The 25,945-nt window shown below is 36.7% G+C and overlaps 2 protein-coding genes across 2 annotated transcripts; one reads left to right on the top strand and one right to left on the bottom strand.

The window, feature by feature from the left end:
* The first annotated feature begins 7,265 nt into the window (after window positions 1-7,265).
* On the top strand, window positions 7,266-12,785 carry LOC117917632 ((-)-kolavenyl diphosphate synthase TPS28, chloroplastic-like). Its single transcript, XM_034833969.1, has 14 exons — window positions 7,266-7,324; window positions 7,401-7,501; window positions 7,609-7,912; window positions 8,045-8,228; window positions 8,350-8,564; window positions 8,663-8,783; window positions 8,877-8,989; window positions 9,278-9,504; window positions 9,707-9,822; window positions 10,651-10,749; window positions 10,827-11,081; window positions 11,168-11,288; window positions 11,916-12,110; window positions 12,507-12,785. Exons 3-14 carry the CDS (start codon window positions 7,657-7,659, stop codon window positions 12,735-12,737), a joined length of 2,133 nt encoding a protein of 710 aa, XP_034689860.1. The 5' UTR covers window positions 7,266-7,324; window positions 7,401-7,501; window positions 7,609-7,656; the 3' UTR covers window positions 12,738-12,785.
* A 2,416-nt stretch (window positions 12,786-15,201) lies between these two features.
* LOC117917631 (fatty-acid-binding protein 1) lies at window positions 15,202-24,370 on the bottom strand. Its single transcript, XM_034833968.1, has 4 exons — window positions 23,987-24,370; window positions 22,338-22,578; window positions 21,759-21,850; window positions 15,202-15,625 (listed from the first exon to the last, which is right to left on the bottom strand). The coding sequence occupies exons 1-4, from the start codon at window positions 24,357-24,359 to the stop codon at window positions 15,486-15,488; spliced, it is 846 nt and encodes a 281-aa protein (XP_034689859.1). The 5' UTR covers window positions 24,360-24,370; the 3' UTR covers window positions 15,202-15,485.
* Window positions 24,371-25,945: the final 1,575 nt, after the last annotated feature.

A 25,945-nucleotide genomic window follows, 5' to 3' on the forward strand; every position in this document is an offset into this window, starting at 1 on the left:
TTCTCCTTCCTTATCCTTTGAAAAAAGTTGAAGAATTTTTTCTAATTATTCCCTATTTAAAGTTCCCTTTCCATACTTTGAAGCCGACTATCCTCTTTAATTTGGCCCAACACTTGGAAATTGAAAATCTTAGATATTTTTGGCTACATACTCTGAACAAACACTTCCCCATTTTGACGGCTACCAAATTTCCACACTTGGTGTTTTATTTTAGAAAAATTATGTTGTCCAGAAAGTGAGGCCTAATTAAAGTTTCAAAAGTTGGTAGATAATGAAAAGTCTAATCTCCTTTGTTAAGACAAACACGCCCTTTCAATTTGTATAGTCAATGTACCTACTAAATTTAGAAGGTTTAATGTACAAATAAAATAAAATATTTGGGTATGTACATATATTTAGTGCCTGTTCGAATGTTCTTGACAATAATTTTATATGGATGACAATTGACACATGAGTTCTTAAAAAGGATTTTCTCATTATTTTTTCATTTATTCTCTCATTTTAAAAAGGTTATTTTTAGATTCTATTCGATAATTGTTTTTTAAAATATTTTTTTGTTATTTAGAATAAAAGGTTTGATAATAAAAAAAAAGTATTTTCAATTATTTTTAAAAATAATTATATGAAAATAAAGAATAAATAAAAATAAAATAATACATATAAAAATTGCTTTTAAAAACATATAAAACATACTAACAATATTATAGGTTCTCGGAACAAATTTTTGTTTTATAAAATATTATAAAACAATTTTAAAAACAATTTTATTAGAATTATTTTTAAAAACATTTTTCAAGTCTTAACGTTTGTTTGATAGTAAATTTAGAAAGTATTTATATTATTTTTAATATTTAAAATTTTTTATCAAAAAAGTTATTTTTAAATATTAGAAAAACAAAAAAAAGGACCCCGGTTATTGGTTCCATTTTTTTTTGTCAGAGTTTTTTTGAACAGCACGTGCCGTTTTTGGAGTGCTGTTAAAGAAAGTGGCGGCTCATCTATTAATGGTGGTGGTTTTTTTGGACGACACGTAGCAAGGAACAATTGGGAGGGGATATTCTCTGCAATGGTGAAGCAGTGAGGCTGGAGGCGGCTTTTTGGTTTGTTTTAGAGAGAGAGAAATTGAAGGCTGAAGGGAAAAGGAAGAGAACAGGGAGCTGAGGGATTGAAGCGGGGTTTCAGAGGGAGAGAGAGAGCTGCAGGAAGAGAGAGTTGGGTTAAGAAGAAGGAAAAACAGAGGAGAGGAGTCTTGAAGGGAATAACACAGGTATGATTTCTATAAGCTGCCTGTTCTTTCGTTTCCATACAGTTCCATTCTGTTTCCTGTGTATACTGGGATTCTATTTTGATGCCTGAATGCGAGCGTTAGAAACTTTTGCATATTCTTATAGAATCTAGGTTTGTTCGTATGCATTTTATGCTTGATTTCTAGCCTGTTTCCTTGGCTCTGTTTTGAGATTCCAAGGCTTGCAATCATGTCTTGGTTTCCATTTGAAATCCATTTTGGCTCACTCCCCTTCATCTAAGCCCGTTGATTGAAACATGAAACGTGACTTTTACTGGTTCGTTTTGTTCCCATAATTTGTGCTCTGTCTTGCTATCTTCCTCTGTTTCTGGTACCCGTCCATGGTACGCATCTGGTTTCACATCTCTACTTGAGGGAGTAAGGAACTACAGAGACAATATTTTCAGTCTGTGGGTGTGAAGGGTTACAGCATGCTCGTCAAGTTGTGAGAATGCTCAAAATGGGTCATGGATATGGCTAGAAGTGGATCTCGGCTCATGGATGTTGAGGGCAGTTGAGGTTCATTTGGGTGGTAAGGCTTGAGAAGCTGAAAAGAGGGCGAATATATTAATGGAAGAGGAGGTGAAAGAATGTCACTGGATTATTATAGTATACTGAGAAGGCTATGCGAGCATTTGGCAGATATCTGGATGTGAGGGTGATAATGCTTGTCATGGCTAGGTGATTTTAAGTATGTAGCTGCTGGGCGTGTGGATAAGGAAATCCGAATCGGGGTAGCCTTTCCGGAGACTATATGAGAACTTTCAGTGGGCATTCCGAGTTCATTCAGCCTCTGGGTGTATCAGCTGATAAGAACTCCTAGTTTCTGGTTCTCTTGATGGCATCTGAATAATCAGCAGGATTGATGGGGTTCTTTTGGAGTAGAGTTGCAGTTTGAAAGTGGGGAAGAGAAGCTTCGTGAGGGAGATGGCATGCAATTAGAGGAAATCGAAACGTTTCTGGGCCTCTCTCCTTACCTTCCCCTTTCCATCTCCAGATTTAGTAGAAATTGTTTCCAAGGTGAACGAGGAGATTGGTAAGAAAATTGAAACGACCATAAATATAACTGGTCTTAATGGGAAAATTGAAGAGTTAAAAGCAGAGGAATCAAGAGCAGCTCAATAATCTCTTGCTTTATGGATATTTCATGAGTAATGCTGCAAAGAGGAGATCATTCTGTAAGGAAATTGGAGACGGCTTGTATTAGAAAAAGGAATTTCAAGGTCTGGGCAGTAGACCTCTTGAAGATATGATCTTTCTCTTATATAATTTGCAGCTAGAAGTCTCCATCATCTTGTGATTTGCATGAAAGTTAACAACGGTATCATTCTACTTGATCCTTTTACTCTGAAGCACTGTTCCTCAGAAGCCATACTTGCATGAGTCCCGACGTTTGCGTGCATTGAGAACGGCTAAAAGATGTAGGGTCCTGAATTCAGAGAAAAATGAAAACCAACAGAATGAAGTAGCATCAGCAGAAAGTTGTTCCATCAACAGCAGTCCAAGTGGAAGTGCTAGAGGTCTGCCCCATGCTCCATGATTGATTGATCAAGAGCTGTGTTCACTCAGCACAATAATGTGATTGGAAGGCTCAATCCAACCACAGAATTCCCCCTCCATCAAATTCATATCCTAAGCCAAATAATTCCATGTCTAAAACCTTAGGACCAGATCACCACCTCGTTTTTTCTTCATACCCACCACCTTCAGCTTCACTCATCACCAAACCCGCTTCTCTCACTTCCTCCACCACTCATTCCACCACTCATTTCCCACCAGCTCCTTTCCATTCTTTCCCTTGTGCATCCAATTCGCTTGCATGTCCACTTCGGTATACATATGGCCTGTTTTTGCTTGTTCCCAGCCTTATACTTTCAATACCTGGCAGTCTCCACACAATTCATCCAAAATTCCCCATTATCAAGTTGGAACCCTAAGCCTAACAACTCCGTGTCTAAGGCCTCATGACCAGCTCACCATCCTCCCAACCTTAATGCCCACCGAACACCTCTCGCGCTTACACGACATCGACTACATTCAGAGATGGGAATCTCTCACTGGAAAATCCAAATGCTTTGCTAATGTGGGGAACTCATTTTGAAGACTTTGCTGATAGGCCCACCTCCTAGTTGTTACACCACTCACCCCCCGCGTTCATGAAAATCTGACATGCATGGCCACTTTAGTGTACGTGGCCCATTCCTTTCCAGTCTTTCAGCTCGCTGCTATGTCTTCACGACATTCAAGTCACCACCTAACCTTCAAGATTTGGGAATTACAACCGTAGCCGCAACATGATGCTACAAGACACAAGAACGTGAACTTAAGGAGTAATAGAAAGCCTCTCCCAGGCTGACAGCATCACCGAGCACTGGTTCTGGGAGTTTTGTAGACTGGAAACCCAGTTGTTCTTCAACACAAACGGAGGACAAGTCTTTGGCGAGATGCTATTCGCTCTTGCAGATCTGTACCAGAAGAAGCTTGGCATCAGCTTACCCTCAAGCTTGGACAGTTCATCGCCTTGGGAGTCTTTCAGTTTCTAGGCATGATACAGAGAAAGGAATTGCAGACAAGAACGCTCAAACAAAATCTGAAACTCAACTGTGCAACTTCGTTGTGGAGGATAAAAATTCAAAACCTATGAGAGTAACCAGTGGCTACCTTCACTCATTTGAAGAACTCCCAGGATTTTCACGTAAGGCGAAACAAAACAGCATCCTTGATCCAAGAATACAGCAAGAAGGAATCAGTTCCTGATCAACTATACTCTCTTGTAGACCACGAAGATTTTCTTCCCATGGTCAGTTTTATGTTTCAGATTGCAAGAACAGCTGCCAACTTAGGGTTTATGATGAAGTGAATGATTTCCGGAGCAAACATATTGACGATAAGATGCACTAGAGGAATTTCCGAGCTTTGGAAGCAGCTGTGCTGGTTCCGTTGAACAGAAAACTGTGCATCGTCAAGAATAAAATGGGTATTTCTTTGGCTTATGTTTCTAAAATCTGAAGATGTGAATGGATCTACTGCTCCAGGAGTTTGAGTTGTCGTGATGCCTTTGGATCCGTTGGTGTCAGAATTCTTGAAAGCAACCAGCAAGTCAATGGCAGTGTGCCATTCGTCGGGGCCTCAATGAAATTGAAGGTGAATGCTTAACTAAGAGCAAGGAAGAGCTCCTTAACTATCTAGTATTGTCGTCCCCTATGGTTGGTTATGTTCAAACTGGAAACCAAGAGAAAGATCCTTCAGCTCCCCATTATTACTTCCTCGGATAATTTTGTCGATAAAAGGCTCTATGCATTACGTGTGGGGGTTTAAAAAGGGGGTCAAAGAAGCCTTTGGAATGGAAACAGTGTAGCCGCGGAGATGACCAAGAGAGTCGGCAGATTTTAATATCTTCCCCCACTTTGCATTTTGTGACATGTCATGGTGGTGAGCCAGGGAATAATCGGTGATTCAGAGTCAATGTCCCAAAGTACTTAAGCCATGCGTACACTAATCACACGCACGCGCCTTACTGGGGTCCACGTGGAAGTGATCATTACAGTGCTAGCCAGGAACAGCCATCCTCAGTGCATGACCCTAGACTGTGCATTTCCTCTGCTTCCTGCATGTATTTTGCATGGCCATCCTCATGCCTTCTTTTCGCAAAGCCCATGTGTCTCATCCTCTCTTCTGGCATGATGTCAAAATTTGATTCTCAAAACTCAAGTTTTTAAATAATTTTAATTCTACTCGTTTTCAAATAATTTTAGTTCCATAACTTTTCATCATTTCTTAGCTTTCTGGTCACAAAAAAAATTCTTGATTTTAATGAACTTGTTACCATTTTCTTTTCGACAAACTCATTTCAACAATTTTTTTTTTTTGATTTTGAACTTTTTTTTTTTTTTCGATTTTTACATTTTTAATAAGCATGAATATGGAATTTATAAGATTAATTCATACAAAATCAATTAGGCTTTGATGGATGCTCAACACATGGGATATTTTGGTTTGTTGATTGATTGTTATGCTTGTTTGATTTATTCCATGCTCTATAACATGCATACAATCATTTTATACTTGAGCTAACCTCGTTTCATGATAATGCATTGTTGATTTGCTCTCAGTTACACATCCTACCTTCCCTCATATGTCTTCTATTGTATATTTTAGTCATATTACACTTTGATTACTATTTGGCATCCATTGAGTTCCTTATCAATTATCATACTTATCTCACCTTATTTAGTAAAGATCTGTTTTTAGGGATTATCTCACCTTATTTCGAAAAGACCTTTTTTTAGGGACTTAGATGGGTGTTACGGTTTTTCACTGTACCTTCCCAATAAGTAACTTAATCCCAGATCCGAATTTGGTTTTTCACATATTGTCTTTTTCAAATAAGAAGTCACATTTAAAGTTTTTTTTTTCTTTTTAAAAATAAAAATAAAAATAAATAGCGACTTCAAGTCTTTTTTAAAAATAATTTTTTTTACAAATAAAAAACAAGTCGCGTCATTGAGTGAGAGTACATCGTGCAAAAATGCGGGGTTCACAAGTTTCTAAAATTGTAACCAAACAAACTCTTATTCTTGACGAAATTCTTCACACTTATTTCCTTACTTTTCAAATTCAAATTTAAACATTTCTTCAATGTGACAATCTTTTTTCATGATTCCACTTGGTCAATAATATCAACATTACCACCATTTGAAAAATATATATTTATTTATTTTATCATGTGATGGAATATACAAAATTAATTATTTTGGTCAAAAAAAAATTGAAAGTTACGTTGCCTCCAATTTTATATTTCATTGGTCTATCATTATAGGTCGATCTCTTTTAAATGGCTTTTAGCTCCTTATAAAAATAAAAATAACAAATTGAATACGACTTTAGCTTAAATATAAATAGTAGGAATATAATTTAATTATTATTTTAAATATTTTATCAAATATATTTAACATATTTAATGGTTTAAAATAATTAATTAAATTATATAAATTATTAAATTGATTTAGAAAATGTAGGATATTCAAAGTGTATTAATTGGTTACCCATTTGCGAGGAGCTAATTGGATTCCATGATAGAAGAATTAAGTCCAACCTCCAATTTATTTCACCAATCATTTGCTACGTAGAATATGATTTAATCTAATGAATGTTTGAATGGTATGCGGTTTGATTAATTAATTAAGGTTGTAGCTTGTTGCTTTCAAGCCTTTGTTTCCAATGACAGGTGTGTGATAATCTTTGGATGGTCATGCCGGTCATTGCAAGCCATGTTTTTCGTCTCCAAGAAGTTGGATTCAATAATAAAAAATCCAAACAGTCATGAATCATGATACGTTTGCACGCCACGAAAAAGGAAGCTAAAATTCAAAATTGTATGTTAATATCAATACCCTAATTTTCAATGCAAAACATTTATATACATATATATACTTTTCCTTCGACCAGTCAGAAATTTCACGTGGCAATCGCATCAGAAAATTGTGTACAGCCGCCATTATTGAGGAGTAGTTTGTCGGTTTCCTTCACTCTCTTACTTTAAGTGCGGGGGCTCTGCTCTCACCATTTTCCCAGCCACCACCTTAGTCTTCGTAGTAAAAACTACACAAAAGAGAAAACATGTCTTCTCAGTCCACCATACTCTTTCTGTATCCATTTCCAAAGTGTCCGCAAACTCCACCATCTCTTTCTTCACAAAAATATGCTGGTGGTATGTTCTTGTGTTCAGTTTGCATTCCATTCATGTGTGTTTTTCTTTTTGTTTGTTTTCTTTTGTAAAAGGTTAACGGCTAAATGGTGGTCATTTGAGGAAGAAGGGAAGAAAAATGCTAAAATATAAAAGAAAATCAATATTTTGCTTTTCATTTCACCACCATCTTCCACCTGATAAAGTGCTCTAAAATGGCAAAGAAGATAAGAAAAAAAAAATAAAGATTTCCTTATTGTTTACAGGAGTTCCACCCTTCAAGCCCAAAGACAAATGGGTTAACGATAATTTAAATGTCAAGTGCAAGGCTATATTGAAACCCCAGACTCAAGGTATGCTAGAAATGTATTCAAATTTTAGAAGCATTTATTCCTTTATATATCTATATATTAACTTGTATGCATGCAGAAATTAATGATCGAGTGGATGTGTTTCAAAATGGCGCTCCAGAGGTAAAAAAGTTGCATGAGATTGTGGAGGATGACATAGAGAAGGAGTTACCTGTTAAGGTGATTTAATACACTATATTTTACCTTTCCTTTTTCATTTTTTTTTTAAAGATTGGGGTACTGAAATTTATGGTTTTTGATGTGATTTTTGCCACTTCTATGGGAAGGGTTATGGGTCAATCGAGATTAAGAAACATGTCGATACTGTCAGATCGATGTTGAGTTCCATGGAGGATGGAGAGATAAGCATATCGGCTTATGACACTGCATGGGTGGCTCTTGTGAAGGATATTAATGGAACTGATACACCTCAGTTTCCATCTAGCCTTCTGTGGATTGCCAACAATCAGCTCGAGGATGGATCATGGGGCGATGTCCACTTCTTCTCCCCTTACGATAGAATACTGAACACGTTGGCATGTGTCATAGCATTGAAATCGTGGAATATTCATCCAGAAAAATTCGAAAAAGGTAGAGAAAAGAATGGAACTGGACATCCATTCACTTTCTGAATGGGTTTAGTAATCATAATCAACTACAAATACATATGATATGATACCCCATTAACTTTGCTTTAACCCTTTCTTAATTATCTCGTGATAGGCATGTCATTCATCAGAGAGAACATATGCAAACTTGAAAAAGAGAAGGCTGAGCACATGCCCATTGGATTCGAAGTAGCTTTTCCTTCACTCCTTGAAATACCTGAGGACATGGGTATTGAAGTTCCTGACGATTCACCTGTCTTGCAAGAGATCTATGCTCAGAGAGATCTAAAGCTCAAAAAGTTGGTTCAGAACTCTTACTTGGAGTCATCTAAGATTAAATTAATGAAACAAATTTAATTTTATCTTCATAGATATATAATTATTATATTTATGTGATAACTGTTCTGTTGTGTGGAATAGGATACCAAAGGACATCATGCATAGGGTGCCCACAACACTGCTCTTCAGCCTGGAAGGAATGCCAGGCCTGGACTGGGAAATGCTTCTAAACCTACAGTTCCAAGATGGGTCCTTTTTTTTTTCTCCATCTTCCACTGCCTATGCACTCATGCACACCAAAGATGAGAAATGTTTGACATATCTAAATAAGGTTGTTGAGAGATTCAATGAGGGAGGTAACTAAATTGCCCTTTATAATTCCACAATTAGAAGTTTTATTTTCACTTACAGATATGCTTGGATTCTAATTTTGCTTTGTTTTTTGATTCTTTAGTCCCCAATACTTACCCGGTTGATATGTTCGAGCGCATGTGGGGTGTTGATCGGCTGCAGCGCCTTGGAATATCTCGATATTTTGAGCCAGAAATCAAAGTGTGTATGAACTATGTATACAGGTAGTACTTATGACACATTTCTTAAGCTAATTGAAAAAAGAAGGAAAGAACTGCATACCAAAATTTATAAAGCTAAAACACTTCAAATTTCAGATATTGGAACAAAAATGGAATATGCTCGGCAAGAAATACTCGGGTTAGTGATGTTGATGACACATCAATGGGCTTTAGGCTTCTAAGATTACATGGCTACGATGTTTCTCCAGGTAAAGCATTCCCACAAGTGACAATTTCAAGAACTAGTCCTGACTTTGAATTCTATATGATATTAACGTTGAACTACAAATTTTCCTAAAAATTTAAGCTTACATGATGTAATATTAATACGCATGTCATGTTTTTTGACACCCTTTCTTACATGCGGCCATGCCTACACAAAACATACCATATTGTACTTAAACTTAAGCTTGTATAGAATTTGAGCTTAACATGCATATTGTGCTCTTTAACAATTAAGGCATAACCGATTGTGTTGATTTTTTTCTTTCTTGCAGATGTGTTCAAGCAGTTTGAGAAGGGTGATGAGTTTGTCTGCTTCCCAGGGCAGTCATCCCAGGCCATTACCGGGTTGTTTAACCTCTTTCGTGCTTCCCAGTTTCTGCTCCCCGGAGAAAAGATTCTTGAGAACGCCAGGAAGTTTTGTTCCAAGTTTCTCAGAGAAAAACAAACTTGTAATCAGCTCGAAGATAAATGGATAATAGCAAAGGATTTGGCTGGTGAGGTATGGTGCCCACACCATTTTGTGGAGGAATTTATGGTCTGAAATATGTCTTTTACTTAAAATTAAAGTAAAGACAAAACCCCAGCTCTCATCACCTTCTATACCCTAAACTTGAAAGACTTTTCCATAGTTGTTTAAGACTTTAAGTTACCTATTCATTTATTGAGTTGAAACTAATAATATCAGTCGATTATAACGACAGGTTGGGTATGCTCTGGACATTCCATGGTATGCCAGCTTGCCACGCGTGGAGACAAGATTTTACGTTGAACAGTATGGAGGTGGAGATGACATATGGATTGGCAAGACTTTCTACAGGTATTTATTATTTCTAATTCACTTACTACAATAATTAATTAGCTTATTAATTTCTAAAAAAATAATTAAGTTGCTTGTAGAATTTACAATAATTGAAGTAAAATTTTGTCCATGGGGTACAAAAAAAAAATGGAAAGAAAAGCACCCACAAGACCTTATATGTGGCCATGCAATCCATATTTGAAAAATAAGGGAGGTTTCTTAAAATTTAATATTTATTATTTAATAATTTAAATTAATTTTAAGTTAAATTATTAATTAAAGATTTATTATTTATTATTTATTTTTAAGTATTAAGATTATTTGATAAAATTAACTTAAAATTTATTTTAAGTTATTGAATTGACATATTTATCCATTTATTATAATTAATATTTATTTTTTATTAATCTTAAGTAATAAATTTGTTTATTATTGTAGATTTGTAAGATGACTTAATTAAAAATATTTACAAGAAAAAATAAGTCATGAATTATTAAATATATTCTTGTTAGACATGAACAAATAAGATAAAAAAAATTGGGATTAAGAATAAGTTAACTATTTTAATTTAATATATAAAGTCATTTTTTACTTTAAATTTTAATATTAAATTATTTTATCAAACATATCATGTATTTAATAACTTAATTTAAGTAATTAAATCTCTTTTAAATTAGGAGTTTGATTTACCAAATAGTCTCATAAGACTTTTGAGTGTGCCAGGGAAAACAACAAAAGTGAGGCATCTTGTTCTTAAAAATTCTAGGCAGCAGGGTATTGATTTTATTTCACGGAAAAATTTTTCAGAACGGAAACTTATGTGTTGTTCATGTTGACCGATCTCAGGATGTACCTTGTTAACAATGATGTCTATTCTGAGCTTGCAAAGCTGGATTTCAACAACTGCCAAGAATTACATCAGCTTGAATGGGACAGGATTCAGGAGTAAGTACCCACCATATGCACATATATATACACAATTAGAAAATTGCCATTATGCTAAACTCGTATATATGCTATAGGTGGTGGACGCACAGCCATCTTCAAGAGTTCGGGCTCAGCAGAGAAACCCTCCTCCTGGCTTATTTTCTCGCAGCAGCCAGTATATTTGAACCAGAAAGGTCGGTAGAGAGGGTGGCGTGGGCTAAAGCTGCCGTCCTGGTAGAGGCAGTTGCATCTTATTTCAACAAGGAAACATGTATTAAGCAGAGGAGAGCCTTCCTTCTTAAATTCGGGTACAGTGCAAGTGGAGGACGCTACATGAAGATTAATGGAAGGTAAGATAGATAGATACTATGGAGTCTAGGCCATGAAAATTAATTCAAAATGATAATCCAACCGACATATATATGTTGGGCCGCAGTTCTAATCTGAGCAAGACTGGAGAGGAGCTCGCGGGGTTATTACTCACTACCTTAAACCAGCTCTCATTGGATGCACAGGAGCTGCATGGCTGCGACATACGTCAGCTTTTACATCATACTGTGAGTTAATATAATGATCACTATGTGTATTCTGGATCCTTCTCGTATGGGTAAAGGAACGATAATACGTGAAAAATAAGAAGAAAACAGTACTGATAATCCTCTAAGTCAAATAAAGACAAATCCCCATCTAAAGGAGTTCTGGAAGGAAGAACCCCGAACCTAATTAGGGTTTTAGTTTTCAAAACTTCCGTCTTTTAATTTCATATTTTCAAGTGTTAAAAAGATTGAAATTTTTTTTTAAAATCATTATTAAACGTATTTTTAAAATGATTATGAGAGGTATTTTTAATATTTTTAATATTTAAAAAATAAATATTTTCAAGATTAGAAATACTAATGATTATTATCAAAAACACTTTGAAGAAATCTATTTTTCTTTAAAAGCATTTTTTTACAAATTACTTAACCGTTTTCAAAATATTAACAAACACCTGAATTTTTTTTAAAGGTTTTTTTATATTAAAAGTACTTTCTAAAAGTAAAAGCACTACCACATGAATATTTAATTATTAATAAATATATATATATATATTAGGTTATCATCTACTCAAGAGTCGAGACCTCTTCTGCCACTAAATATACAATTCCGAATAACTAAATTACTCTCTATTTTTCTTTTCTCAGTGGGAAATGTGGTTGACAAAGAACTTGGCAGAAGAAGATGGATGCCAAGGAGAAGCGGAGGTCCTGGTGGATGTGATAAACCTTTGCTCTGGCCGTTCAATCACGGAAGAGCTGTTGAACCATCCTCTTTATAAGCATCTCTTACACCTCACCAATGGTGTCTCTCACCAACTTAGTCCATTTTACCAGCACAAGGTACAACAACTATAACCTCAAAGCCTAATTCTATTTTGTTTATACTATCTCTATAAGGCAAGTTAAAGTGGGCTTTAGCATAATAGGGTGAACACTAAATTTTTAAAAATATAATTGATGTATTTAATTAAATCTTATATATATATATATATATATATATATATATATATATATATATATATATATATATATATATGATTCCATTTTTGGATGACATTTAAGATAATTTTCTATAGAATGAAAAACATTTACATTAAATTTATTTAATTAGACTATAATGGCCGAGAATCATCTTTTCGAATCAATTTTTTTTATTGAACAATTAATTTTTCTAAAAGTTTTAAGTTTATAAGATTTAAGTTCAAAATGCATATCTTACTTTCGGACATTTTTCAGGCACATATTAGAAGCTATAATCCTGAAAAAGGAAGTGATGTTAGTTCTAAAGTAGAACCGGACATGCAAGAACTTGCACAGTTGGTGCTCCAAAACTCCACTGAGGACATAGATCCCGTGATCAAGAGAACATTTCTAATGGTAGCCAAAAGTTTCTACTACGCTGCCTACTGTGATCCTGCAACTATTGACTCTCATATTGCTAAAGTACTTTTCGAGAGAGTAGTTTGATCTCTGCATGTAAAGATACACTGTAAAAGGCCATGACCAAGTGTGTGCTTTGATCAATACATTAAAGAAATAAAAAACTATACTTGCACTTCAATTGAGCGGTAGTTATGTGATATTCAGCTTACAATTTCAGATTAACATCAAGGGAATGCAAACACACCAAAAGCCTTTGAATTATTTTCTTTTTCTTTTTATTTCATTTGCTTTGTTTCATTTCTCATTTCATTTCATTTTTTTTTTTTTTTGTGGAATTATGTATAATTATAGAGATTAAAATATGTGGTTTGATCAATATTGATGAATGTTTCTTTTGTGTTCATTAAAACTTAGTAATCCCCATTAACCCATTGAGTGTTAGGCACCTTACTGAGCAATGTGAAATGTTCATCCCTTCATTTTTACATCTTTTTATATGCAAGTATCACTCTTAAGGATCCATAGGTGGAGTAGGGAGGACTTCAGGATGCATTTGGAGGCTTTGGAGCTGCCTAGTGGAGTGTGGCGTATTTGTTGTGTTTGTTGGATTGGAACTTGTTTTAGTAAACTGTGAACTGTGAATTTGTAATGAGATCTTATTTTGATTAAATTGTTTAACAATGAACTTTTATTTTTGGACTGTAATGATAATTATTATATCTTGTTGCTTTTGAGTAGTGATTGAGATATTGTTAATTGGTGGAAACTCTAGTGTGATGTATGTGTAGAAAATAAAATAAAATTCAAAGCATTTTGGTTGACTGTCAACGTGGATTGGGAGGAACCTTAGGGTCAAACCTTTAACTTGAAGTCATGGGCTAAATTTTGGGTTGCCCGGAATTTGGGTCATGACAAATTCCATCATCGAGAGGCATCAAGCCCATCTCTAACTTTCAAGGCCCTACTCTTGACTTGAGCAAGTGTATTAGCATTAAGGTGCTATGTCACGAGTGACACTTTCAAGAGGGGCATAGACATCATCAGGCAACAAGTATACTAGAGAAAACATACCCTTGTTCCCTTGTTACATGAGTGGAACAATTTAAAACCTTCTCATATATACATATTATCAGTACCTTCAATAAGAGGAATAGTGGAGCGATCCCTTAATCTCTAGATGGACTCTATGTTCCATGGGCATCTAGATAACTTGGGAATATATATGGAGATAGACATCTAGGCCTAAATAATCGATGTGGTACCATGGCATAGGAGGTATGTAGGAAAGAAACAGATCCTTCCGTACATTGGAGATTGAGGGTGAGATGTGCTACCTGTTATATTAGTGAAGAGTGGTCTTTAACATATCCTATTACTATGGACCAAGACATGTAACATCTTGCAATTGATTGTATCACGAAGAAGCTCATAAGACATATATTAGACATGTGGCATGCTTTAATTGGTTCAAATGAATTTTTCAAGATAGGACATGAATAAAAAGCTCACTTATAAGCAAGAAGAATGCGATAAGAGAAGCAAATTTTTAATTAATTAAAACTTTTTACAAATGTTGTAATTATTTTCATTTTTAATAATATAATTCTTAAACATAAAACTCAATAACTTCTACTACTTTTACTTCCAAGGATAGGCAGAACTTCTTGTACTTACCATAAATCTCTGCGCAGGCCATGCACTTACAGAAGAAGTGTTGAACCATCCTCTGCATAAGCATCTATCACACCTCACCAACAAAGTCTGTCACCAACTTGGTCCATTTCATCTAAACAAGGTTCAACAATTTTACCTTCAAGATGAATCATATGATTTCTATTTGCCTCTCATTCCATCATACATCTTTTGAGTTATTTTTCTTATTTGCTTCCCTTCATAAGTTGTGTAGCATTTTTAAGGCAATTTTCATTTTTTTTTGGATCTTTTATTAATGTCTCTAACTTCATCTTTCTTCCAATAGTTTTCTTCAGGAACATAATGGCAGCTATAAACCCGAAAATGACAGCACTGTGGGCCTTAAATTATTTGAATCAGACATGCAAGAACTTGTGCAGTTGGTGCGGGGAAACACCCCTGGTGGCATCAACCAAGAAATCAAGAGAACATTTCTGATGGTGGCCAAGAGATTCTACTATGCTGCTTGCTGTGATCCTCCAATTATTAGTTCTCATATTGCAGAAGTACTCTTTGAGAGTGTAGTCTGAAAAAGACGGTTAAGTGAGCATTAGACTGGAATCAGACATGCATGAAATTGTGCAGCTGCTGCTCCAAAACTCCCCTGACGGCATTGACCCCGAGATCAAGAGAACATTTCTTATGGTAGCCAAGAGCTTCTACTAAAAGTTGATGAGGAGGCATTAAAGAAATAAAAATGGTTAAATTTCAGAAGGGTGGTATAAGTTTGAGTTATTCCGGGCCTGTGGTAAAGGGGGGATGATGCAAAAACTTAAAACAAAAATAAGTCGATAAGAGAGGCCTAAAAATGATTGGATCTCACCCCTTCAAACTCTTTCCAGAAAGAGCTTTTGAGTGTTCAAATTTGTAGTTCTCCAATTCCTTTTCCCAGTCAAGAGGCAGGTTTTTTTGGTCTCAAAGAAATTCAAGAAATATAATATCAACATCAGACAAATTAATCCAGGGCTTGAGAACAAAAAAGCAACATGGTGAGACCCTGGAACTGAAACAAGCCATATTGGTCACCTTCCCTGAAATATGCATATCTCAATAGGATGATAAGCAGTTCAACTAATTGTTTAATTTTACAAGAAATAAACATTCCAAATGTACTTTCACATATTTTCTGTAGCCACTTGCCTACTTTTGAAGAAGAGACACCAACTTGAGCTCAACTTTTTCTTTGGCTTGTCTATCAAAAGGATCCTCACCAATGTATAGATCTAAAATCGACCGACAAAGGAGTTGGCTCTGGATATTCCCCACCTCCTTTCCATCAACTACAGAGATTACATACAAAAAATATATATATATATATTTGGGAAAGGTTAAATATATATAAGGTTCTTGCATTATTATTACTGCAAAGGAAAAAACATATAACAAGACATTTCAATCATTTCAACCAAACATGATGGGTTACTTTTAAAGAGCCAGGGTAGTTGCATTATCTTGAATAAATAAACAGCTCAAGTTATTCCAAAGTCCATTTTGCAGAGTACAATGTGTTGAAATTTGACATTCAAAGTTAGGGTGTTTAATTTAGGAAAGTATTTTAGGAATAAAAAAGGAGAGATCATTTAGGATGATTCAGTTTCCTAATTTTAGGAGAGAATCAAGCTAGATTGAAATTTTCTTATTCAGTCATTTGTGTATATATATGTGTATGGTGTGTACCTAAAAATCAATAAAGGAATTCAGAAATTCTTCATGGTATCAGAGCCAGTTTTCTGAAACCCTAATCCCTTCTGGCCACCTCTTATTCAAGCCATCATTCATTCCGGCCAAATCTCTCTGGCCATCTCTCAATCCGACCATCTCTCTCTCTGGCCATCTCTCATTCCGGTCATCAGTCCCTGTTCTTAGAGCCAAGGGAGAAAATGCTTTTCGGTCGGTCGAATCGTCGTCAGAAAACATTCACCGCCGGCGACTTTTCCGGCGACAGTTTTTTTTTTCTTCACACCGCAAGGAGCGCCTGGAGGAGATCTCCAACTTTTCCTAAAGCACCGGAGCCAGAAAAACCATCCACGCGCGTTTTTCCGGCCGGCGACTGCATCTCACACACCGGCGCGTGAGGGCGCGTGAGCCACTTTCCGGCGACGCGCTTCCTACTCCAGGCTCGCCTGACGCAGACCAGACACCCTACGTACCTGTTTCTGCCACCAATCCACGGCTATTTTTCCTCAACTCCAATCCTTGCACGTGCCTTGGGAAGTGTTCTTCTACCTTTCCGGTCCATGACAAAATACAGAATGGCATCATCACAAGTATCCAGCGTCACGTCACCAGAATCAGGGGGCAGATCTGAAATTCCAAACCTTGGTGGCAGTGATTCCTCTCCTATTCTCATCACAGGACACAAATTAAATGGCCATAACTATTTACAGTGGTCACAATCTGTATTGCTGTTCATTTGCAGTAAAGGAAAGGATGAGTACCTCACTGGAGAAGCAGTCATGCCAGAAACTACAGAACCGGGTTTCAGGAAGTGGAAGATTGAAAACAGCATGATCATGTCATGGCTTATCAATTCCATGAAAAATGACATAGGTGAAAATTTCTTGCTGTTTGGGACTGCAAAGGACATATGAGATGCAGTCAAAGAAACTTACTCAAGTTCTGAAAATACTTCAGAACTTTTTCAGGTTGAATCAGCCCTACATGACTTCCGCCAAGGAGAGCAGACAGTTACTCAGTATTACAACACACTCACAAGGTATTGGCAGCACCTTGACTTATTCAAGACTCACTCATGGAAATGTTCTGATGATGCAGCAACATACAGGAAAATTGTGGAACAAAAGAGACTGTTCAAGTTTTTCCTAGGACTAAACAGGGAATTGGATGATGTTAGAGGCCGAATCATGGGCATTAAACCCCTGCCAAGTCTCAGGGAGGCTTTTTCAGAGGTTAGGCGTGAAGAAAGTAGAAAGAAAGTGATGATGGGATCCAAAGAGCAACCTGCCCCAACATTGGATGCCTCTACCCTTGCTGCTCGGTCATTTGATAGTAGTGGTGGAGATCGTCAGAAACGGGATAGGCCTTAGTGTGATTATTGTAAGAAACCAGGCCATTATAAGGAGACTTGCTGGAAGCTTCATGGCAAACCAGCTGATTGGAAACCAAAGCCACGATTTGACAGAGATGGCAGAGCACACGTGGCTGCCAACTCTGAGAGCACATCTGTTCCCGAGCCGAGTCCATTCAACAAAGAGCAGATGGAGATGCTACATAAACTATTAAGCCAAGTTGGCAGTGGCAGTACTACCGGTGTAGCCTTCACTGCTAATAGAGGAGGAATGAAGCCGTGGATAGTGGACACAAGTGCTTCTGATCACATGACAGGAGATGCTGTCATTCTTCAAAATTACAAGCCAAGTAATGGTCATTCATCAGTCCATATTGCTGATGGTTCAAAGTCAAAAATTGCCGGGACAGGTTCTATAAAACTTACTAAAGACTTATATCTTGACTCTGTCCTCCATGTTCCAAACTTGGATTGTAATCTTTTGTCCATTAGCAAATTGGCCCGTGATCTCCAATGTGTTACTAAATTTTATCCAAACTCGTGTTTTTCAGGACTTGAAATCAGGGAAGATGATTGGCAGTGTTGAACTGTGTTCCGGGCTCTACCTCCTCTCATGTGGCCAATTCTCAAACCAAGTCTCTCAAGCAAGTTGTGTACAGTCTCAGAGTATGTTAGAGTCTTTCAATTCTGTGTCAAATTCTAAGGTCAATAAAGATAGTGAGATTATAATGTTACACTATCGCCTTGGTCATCCTAGCTTTGTTTACCTTGCAAAATTGTTTCCCAAATTATTTATCAATAAAAATCCAGCATCTTATCACTGTGAAATTTGTCAGTTTGCAAAGCATACTCGAACAGTATATCCTCAAATCCCATACAAACCTTCGACTGTTTTCTCTCTAGTACATAATGATGTGTGGGGTCCCTCCCGGATAAAAAATATTTATGGCACTCGATGGTTTGTGACATTCGTTGATGATCATACACGGGTAACATGGGTTTTCCTTATGAAAGAAAAGTCAGAGGTCGGACACATTTTTCAAACCTTCAATCTTATGGTTCAAAATCAATTCAATTCCAAAATTCAAGTCCTCAAGTCAGATAATGCAAAGGAATACTTTACTAGTAGTCTCAGTACTTATCTTCAAAATCACGGCATTATCCACATAAGTTCTTGCGTTGACACCCCACAACAAAATGGGGTGGCTGAACGCAAGAATAGACATCTCTTGGAGGTTGCCCGGTGCCTTATGTTTTCCTCTAATGTTCCAAACTATTTCTGGGGGAAGCTATTCTCACAGCTACTTATTTGATTAACCGTATGCCATCCAGAGTGCTTACCTTTCAATCCCCACGTCAACTTTTCTTAAAACAATTTCCTCACACCCATGCAGCCTCTTCTGATTTACCACTCAAAGTATTTGGTTACACGACATTCGTTCATGTGTATCCTCAAAATCGTAGCAAATTTGCTCCTTGAGCCAATAAGTGAATTTTCCTAGGGTATTCTCCAACCCAAAAAGGGTACAAATGCTATTCTCCAACCAACAAAAGATTTTACACCACCATGGACGTCTCTTTCTTTGAACATGTCTTCTTCTATCCCAAATCTCATGTTCAGGGGGAGAGCATGAATGAACATCAAGTTTGGGAGTCTCTTCTTGAGGGTGTACCTTCTTTTCACTCAGAGTCACCAAATCCTTCCCAATTCGCGCCCACTGAGTTGTCCACACCCATGCCGTCATCAGTCCAGCCAGCCCAGCACACAAATGTTCCTTCTCCTATGACCATCCAGTCTCCCATGCCTATTCAACCTATAGCCCCACAACTTGCTAATGAGAACTTACAAGTTTACATCAGGAGGAGGAAAAAACAGGAATTAGAGCACGGATCACAGTCAACATGTGGCCAATATATTGACTCCAATTCAAGTCTTCCTGAAGAGAACATAGGTGAGGATAGGACTGGAGAGGTGTTAATTCCCAGCATTGATGATTCTACTCTGCCGATTGCATTGAGGAAGGGTGTTAGGAAATGTACAGATCATCCAATTGGGAATTATGTTACATATGAAGGGCTATCACCATCTTACAGAGCATTTGCTACTTCTCTTGATGATACTCAGGTTCCCAACACAATACAAGAGGCATTAAAAATTTCAGAATGGAAGAAGGCAGTACAAGATGAGATTGATGCACTTGAGAAGAATGGGACGTGGACTATCACAGATTTGCCGGTTGGGAAGAGGCCCGTGGGGTGCAAGTGGATTTTCACCATAAAATACAAAGCAGATGGATCGGTTGAGAGATTCAAGGCTCGTTTGGTAGCTAGAGGGTTTACACAATCCTATAGGATAGACTACCAGGAGACTTTTGCTCATGTTGCAAAACTGAACACTATCAGGATTCTTCTCTCATTAGCTGTCAATCAAGATTGGTGCTTGCAACAACTGGACATAAAAAATGCGTTTTTAAATAGTGACCTAGAAGAGGAAGTCTACATGGAAATACCACCTGGTTTCGAAGGAAGTATGGCAAAGAATCAGGTTTGCAAACTCCAAAAATCCTTGTACGGCCTTAAACAATCTCCCCGAGCCTGATTTGATAGATTCACAAAAGCAGTCCTGAAGCTGGGCTACAAACAAGGTCAGGCTAATCATACTCTATTTGTCAAGAAGTCTCATGCTGGGAAAATGACCATATTGATAGTCTATGTTGATGATATTATTCTATCTGGGAATGATATGGAGGAATTACAGAATTTGAAGAAGTATTTGTCAGAAGAGTTTGAAGTTAAAGACCTTGGAAATTTGAAATATTTACTTGGTATGGAAATGGCTAGATCAAGGAAGAGAATTGTAGTCTCTCAAAGAAAATACATACTCGATCTTCTTAAGGAGACCGGTATGTTTGGATGCAAACCAATTGATACTCCTATGGATAGTCAGAAGAAACTTGGTATCGAGAAAGAAAGTACACCGGTAGACAGGGGGAGATATCAGCGGCTCGTCGGATGCTTGATTTATCTCTCACACACTCGGTCAGATATTGGCTTTGCAGTGAGTGCTGTAAGTCAATTCATGCACAGCCCCACTAAGGAACACATGGAAGCAGTCTACAGGATTCTTAGATATTTAAAAATGACACCAGGGAAAGGTCTATTCTTCAGAAAGACAGAGAACCGTGACATTGAAGTATACTCAGATGCGGATTGGACAAGAAACATCATTGACAGGAGGTCCACTTCTGAATATTGTTCTTTTGTCTAGGGAAATCTTGTTACCTGGAGGAGTAAGAAGCAATCAGTTGTAGCCAGAAGTAGTGCAGAAGCTGAGTATAGAGCTCTTGCACAGGGAATCTGTGAAGGGATTTGGATAAAAAGGGTTCTTAGTGAACTGGGACAAACGAGTTCATCTCCAATTCTAATGATGTGTGATAATCAGGCAGCTATAAGCATAGCGAAGAACCCCGTACATCATGACAGGACCAAGCGCGTTGAGATTGACAGACACTTCATCACAGAGAAGGTGACTAGTGAGACGGTTAAATTGAACTATGTTCCTACCAAGCACCAAACCGCAGACATCCTCACCAAAGCTTTACCTAGGCCTAACTTCGAAGACTTAACTTGCAAGCTGGGATTATATGATATGTATATTCTCCAGCTTGAGGGGGAGTGTTGAAATTTGGCATTCAAAGTTAGGGTGTTTAATTTAGGAAAGTATTTTAGGAATAAAAAAGGAGAGATCATTTAGGATGATTCAGTTTCCTAATTTTAGGAGAGAATCAAGCTAGATTGATATTTTCTTATTCAGTCATTTGTGTATATATATGTGTATGGTGTGTACCTAAAAATCAATAAAGGAATTCAGAAATTCTTCACAATGCTTTTGAATGTACCTTAGTAGTACCATCCACACTGAAGAGTGAGGATTTGAGAATCTTAATCCACAATCGGAAACTCCTTTAGACCATTAACCATTCATCTTCTCCTTTTTAAGCCCCATGATATAATTCCAAAGTCCATTTCGCTACACATCTACTTTGTATCGTCTGGTGATTTTAGTAATGATCATATCATTTCAAATGATGAATTCTTGCAATCAAATTAGGTGAAAATAGAACAAGAATAATTCCCACCTATGTGATTTTAAGAAAGCTGAAAAAATCATGGACAATAATGTCATAGTGTGCCCACTGTGCCTTGTTTTAAATCTTTTGTTGGGTCATCTGGTTCAAATCAACTACAGTTGTTCTTCACATGGATTACCATTTAAATGCAAATGAGAGTTGAACAATTAAGCAAAATAAAAGAAAATAAAATAGTTTTTTGACAAATAATTTTGGAAATTAAAAAGATTAACACAAAAGATAACCACGTCTTACTTGTTGTGCGGAGCACATGTCCCCGTTCCCTTGATAGATCTATCACAGATCCCTTGGGTATTTTATATTCATCTTTAAACTGGGAAGTGAACCTGCAACAGAATTGGCTGTTAGGCTAAAAGAGAAATAGAAAACATGTGACATTTCTCTTATAAATTGAGACATGATCTATCACAATCTGATTTTCTTCAACAATGATCCATCACAAAATCCAAATAATGATTCTTATGATTCTACTGAAAAAGCACACCAGCTGATACTTCAAGAACAGAACTGGAATAATGAAGACATAGTAAGGAACTAGTGGAGGACTGATAAGAATAAGATGCAAGTACAACAAAAATATGCAATCGACCATACATACAAAATATATAAAATAAAAAAATGCAACCTACACAAATTGCAAAACAGAATGCAGTCATTTACGGGAAAACAGACAGACAAAAAATGGACACCAGAATATCCAACATGAAACTCCCCTCCAAATCCAAAAGCTCTTCATGATTCAAATCAATAACCATTAATTCAGTTGATACTTAAAAAGAAATGATAGGAATATTAGATGTCAAGATAATTTACCTATGAAGCAATTCTTTGTTATCTGATCCTCCAAGCTTTTGGAGTCTGCTGCCTACAGATTCTTCAAAAGCATTACGGACAGAACGAATGCTCAATCTGCTGTAGACTATTTGAAGTCTAACAGTCATGCATATATCAGCTTCCATAAGGTCTTTACTGAGATCCTTCCTTTCAGAAAAGGATAATTTTCCATATTTTTCACTCAGCAATCTTTTTAAGTCACCATCATCAGCATAAACACCTGTGGATGGCAAATGATGTTACAATGGAAACATTTGCAGACTAACATTGAGCCTGTGTTTCATAGTGATAGTATCATAATGCTTTTATAAACCATAACATTGTGCAGATACCACCGGCTATGTAATCTTGCAACATTGGGGTACTTGCAAAAATTATTATAGTCTTGAGGGTGCCGAAAATAAATGAGTTAATGTAATTGAACAAGAGGTCCAAAAAGAAGTGTTTGTCATAGTGGACTTAGGACATGTTCCATGTCAAAGAACTTGGTTATGTAGGATAATGATACATGGTTCTTTAGGAAATTTGATAAACTCAATTGGAAATAGACCACAAAATGTAACCCAAAATTAAGTTGAATACTTCAGACAAACTGAATCATGTTGAACATACCTTGTGGCAGAAGTGGCCCTGTTGGTTTTTACTTAACATAAATTAGTATATTCAAGCTTTCAGCTCATAATATCCAAATTCCTTATTTTCCAATTCACACAAAGGTATAAATTTTTTAAGTATAATTCATAAATCTTTTTTTATGTATTTCAAGATCATACCATGGGATAGATTTATAACAAGGATTTACTTTGAGCATCTTTTTTTTCTCCATTCTAATGCCATGGACTAAAACAAAAAGATGAACCCATCCAAATTAAACACATGAAGTCGGTTCCTACTTAATATCATAATTTCTGAGACAATGTCTGTATCAGTCTTTGCACTGATGACCCGAATAGTGTTGATGTTTCCCTTTTCAGTTTCAGCATTACCTTCGGAGCCCTCACATCACGTTCATGGCATCACAAGGGAGAAGAAATTCCAAATTCTAAAAAGCACATCACACAATTGAGAAATGCATCACTTTTACAAACATCCACATACTAATTATCGAGAACCAAGAGCAGCACACACTAAGCCTATGACATATGACATACAGTTATTAAAGCATGGAAAGGAAACTGAACCATTAGATTGGAACTTCAGTATTAACAGTTACTAAGCTGCTTATGGTACCAGGTAACATTTTTATCATCAGAGCCATTTCTATTCAACAAAAACTCAGATATTCTTACCAAAAGCAAAAATTCAATGATTTTGACAACAGTTCACCAGACTAACCATAAAGAGTATCAAACATTAAAAAGAATCCAATCTTACGAATTCCAAATATGGTTCTAGGACTATCAATAAATTCACAATGAAAGCATTCCTCCTCAACTATACGACCAAAATTTTCTCCCAATGCTTAAAAATTCACAATGCGGTTAAGACAAGTCGTACAATAGCTGCTTCTGTTAGATACTAAATTTGTTCTGGATTATGCAGAAAATGCAACTAAACCCAAGTAATGCAACACAAAATTGAAGAAAAAAATTGGATAGATTTCAGATGGTAGTAAAGGAAAGCGGTACCAAATGCGTAGACATCGATGTTCTTCAGTCCCAACACACTCTTTTTCCGCAACCCAGTTCCGAGAAGCTGCCGAGAATCGTTCAAAATCGAGGGAAACAAAACCCCAGTTTTGGATTCGGAGACTGAAGAAGGATTGTCAGCTATGGAGAGAGAGGCCCAAAAGGGGGAGGAGTGGTGATTGGAAAAGAAGTTGAATGCGTTTTGGAGAAATGGGTTTATGGGGTTCTGGGAGACTGCGACAGCGGCGGCAACAGCGGCGCCAGAGGCGGCAGCTACGGAAAATGCCGTGGCGGCCGCAGAGAAGGAATTGGAGGACCGGTGGCGGGGATTTGGGGGCTGAGAAAACGAGAATGGGAACCTCAGAGAAACCATGGTGCTTCTTGTTGTTCTTCTTTGGTAGGTGGCGGTTAAAATGAGGTTGTGTGTGATTGGGCACGTGCTATGCACGTGAGATTGGTGGTTATTTATTGGGCTTGATGAGGACATTGAGGAGCGAGTGTGACTTGGGTTTGTTTAGGCCCACATAGAGGAGGGAGTTTGGTGGCAATTTCTTATTGTGAATACATATGACAACGGGGCAAATTCGAGATGGATGACACCCATCACAACCCATCTTGATCGACTCGGTTCAATTCATGGATTATAATCAATTGGATTAGCCTACATCAGTTTAGTTTGATTCAATTAGAAAATCGACTAATTCTTTAAAGCGGCAATTTGATGGTTAAAGTTTGATACTATAATTATGTCTTACCCTTGAGATTATGGTTGTGGCTCACCCAACTCTTGGGTGTATGAAATGATAAGAGGGTCTTAATTTAGTTATTGGACTTTGATGGCCAGGTTCAAGGAAAAGCCCAGCCCAAGAATTGAAGCCCAAAACAAATTCTTATAATTATGTAACTTGCATAGGATTTAAAACTCTTCAATGAGTAAAAGGCATATAACCACCAACTTAACCCTTGTATTTATATTTATCAAATTGTTGGACTTTTGGGCCGAGTTGGACCAAGAGATTGGATACACCCTAGTCGAAGCCCAGCCACAAGGCCCATTTACATTCCTATCTTATAAGCAAAGCTTTTCATACCATACCTAAGATTGAATCACACTGAAAATGGGCCTGAAACACTCAACCCAAGCCCACCAAACAAAAGGCTGCATGTAGCCCAATAATATGATACACAGATACAGGTTGGTGTGCAGCCCATTTAGCTCAATGACTATATGGGTTCATTAGGTGTAATTGTAGAATCATTAAATTCCAAGGGCTCCAAGGCTTTGTGTATTTTTCTCCTTGATAAACATAATCATCTTTGTTAACTTCTTGGATTTAAAGCTAAGTTTCGATTAAGAGTTAAATTTCAAGACCACCCTACTGGTCTACCTAAACCTGATATGGGCAGTCCAAGTCATCCTAAACCCAAATCAAGAGAACTTGAGCCTCGCCTAACTCAATCATATATAAGATGATCACTCTTACTAAACCTAATCTATCTTTGAAGACAAAAGCTCCCATAAACGTAGGTAGAAGGCATCTAATTCGCAAGATCCCCATACATAAATACTCTAGCATTTTCCTAAGAGACAAAATCCAATATATTCCATTTTCAAGATGTCCAAATTTTTATATCCTAGCTTAATCCTTGTTCTTAAATGGAGAGACAATACAAAAGACCAAGTGAAAAAACCATAAAAATTAAATATTTTATTTGTAATGCCCAACCTAATAGATGGTGACAACCTAACAAATAATAATAAGTTATTTAAGTAAAAATATTTACATAATGGAAAAAAATTATAGATATATACTTCTCTTTATTTTATTTGGAGTGGGTGTTGGAGGCAAAGTGTTTTTTTTCCTTTTTTCTTTTTTTTTTCTTTTCCACCGTCATCAATCTTTAATGGTTGTGACAGATAAAATTATTAATTCCTCATTAGCTATTACATGGTCTTAG

Source organism: Vitis riparia, chromosome 7 (assembly GCF_004353265.1).
Source record: "Vitis riparia cultivar Riparia Gloire de Montpellier isolate 1030 chromosome 7, EGFV_Vit.rip_1.0, whole genome shotgun sequence".
Lineage (NCBI taxonomy): Eukaryota > Viridiplantae > Streptophyta > Magnoliopsida > Vitales > Vitaceae > Vitis > Vitis riparia.

Excerpts from the sequence above, each read along its gene's own strand:
- LOC117917631 (XM_034833968.1), bottom strand. The coding sequence starts at position 24,359 with ATGGTTTCTCTGAGGTTCCCATTCTCGTTTTCTCAGCCCCCAAATCCC. Across the intron at positions 21,851-22,337 it reads AACAAAGAATTGCTTCATAG|GTTCACTTCCCAGTTTAAAG; the intron begins GTAAATTATCTT and ends ATTCTGTTGCAG. Across the intron at positions 15,626-21,758 it reads ACATGTGCTCCGCACAACAA|TTGATGGAAAGGAGGTGGGG; the intron begins GTAAGACGTGGT and ends TAATCTCTGTAG.
- LOC117917632 (XM_034833969.1), top strand. The coding sequence starts at position 7,657 with ATGTTGAGTTCCATGGAGGATGGAGAGATAAGCATATCGGCTTATGAC. Across the intron at positions 10,750-10,826 it reads GAATGGGACAGGATTCAGGA|GTGGTGGACGCACAGCCATC; the intron begins GTAAGTACCCAC and ends TATATGCTATAG. Across the intron at positions 11,082-11,167 it reads TACATGAAGATTAATGGAAG|TTCTAATCTGAGCAAGACTG; the intron begins GTAAGATAGATA and ends GTTGGGCCGCAG.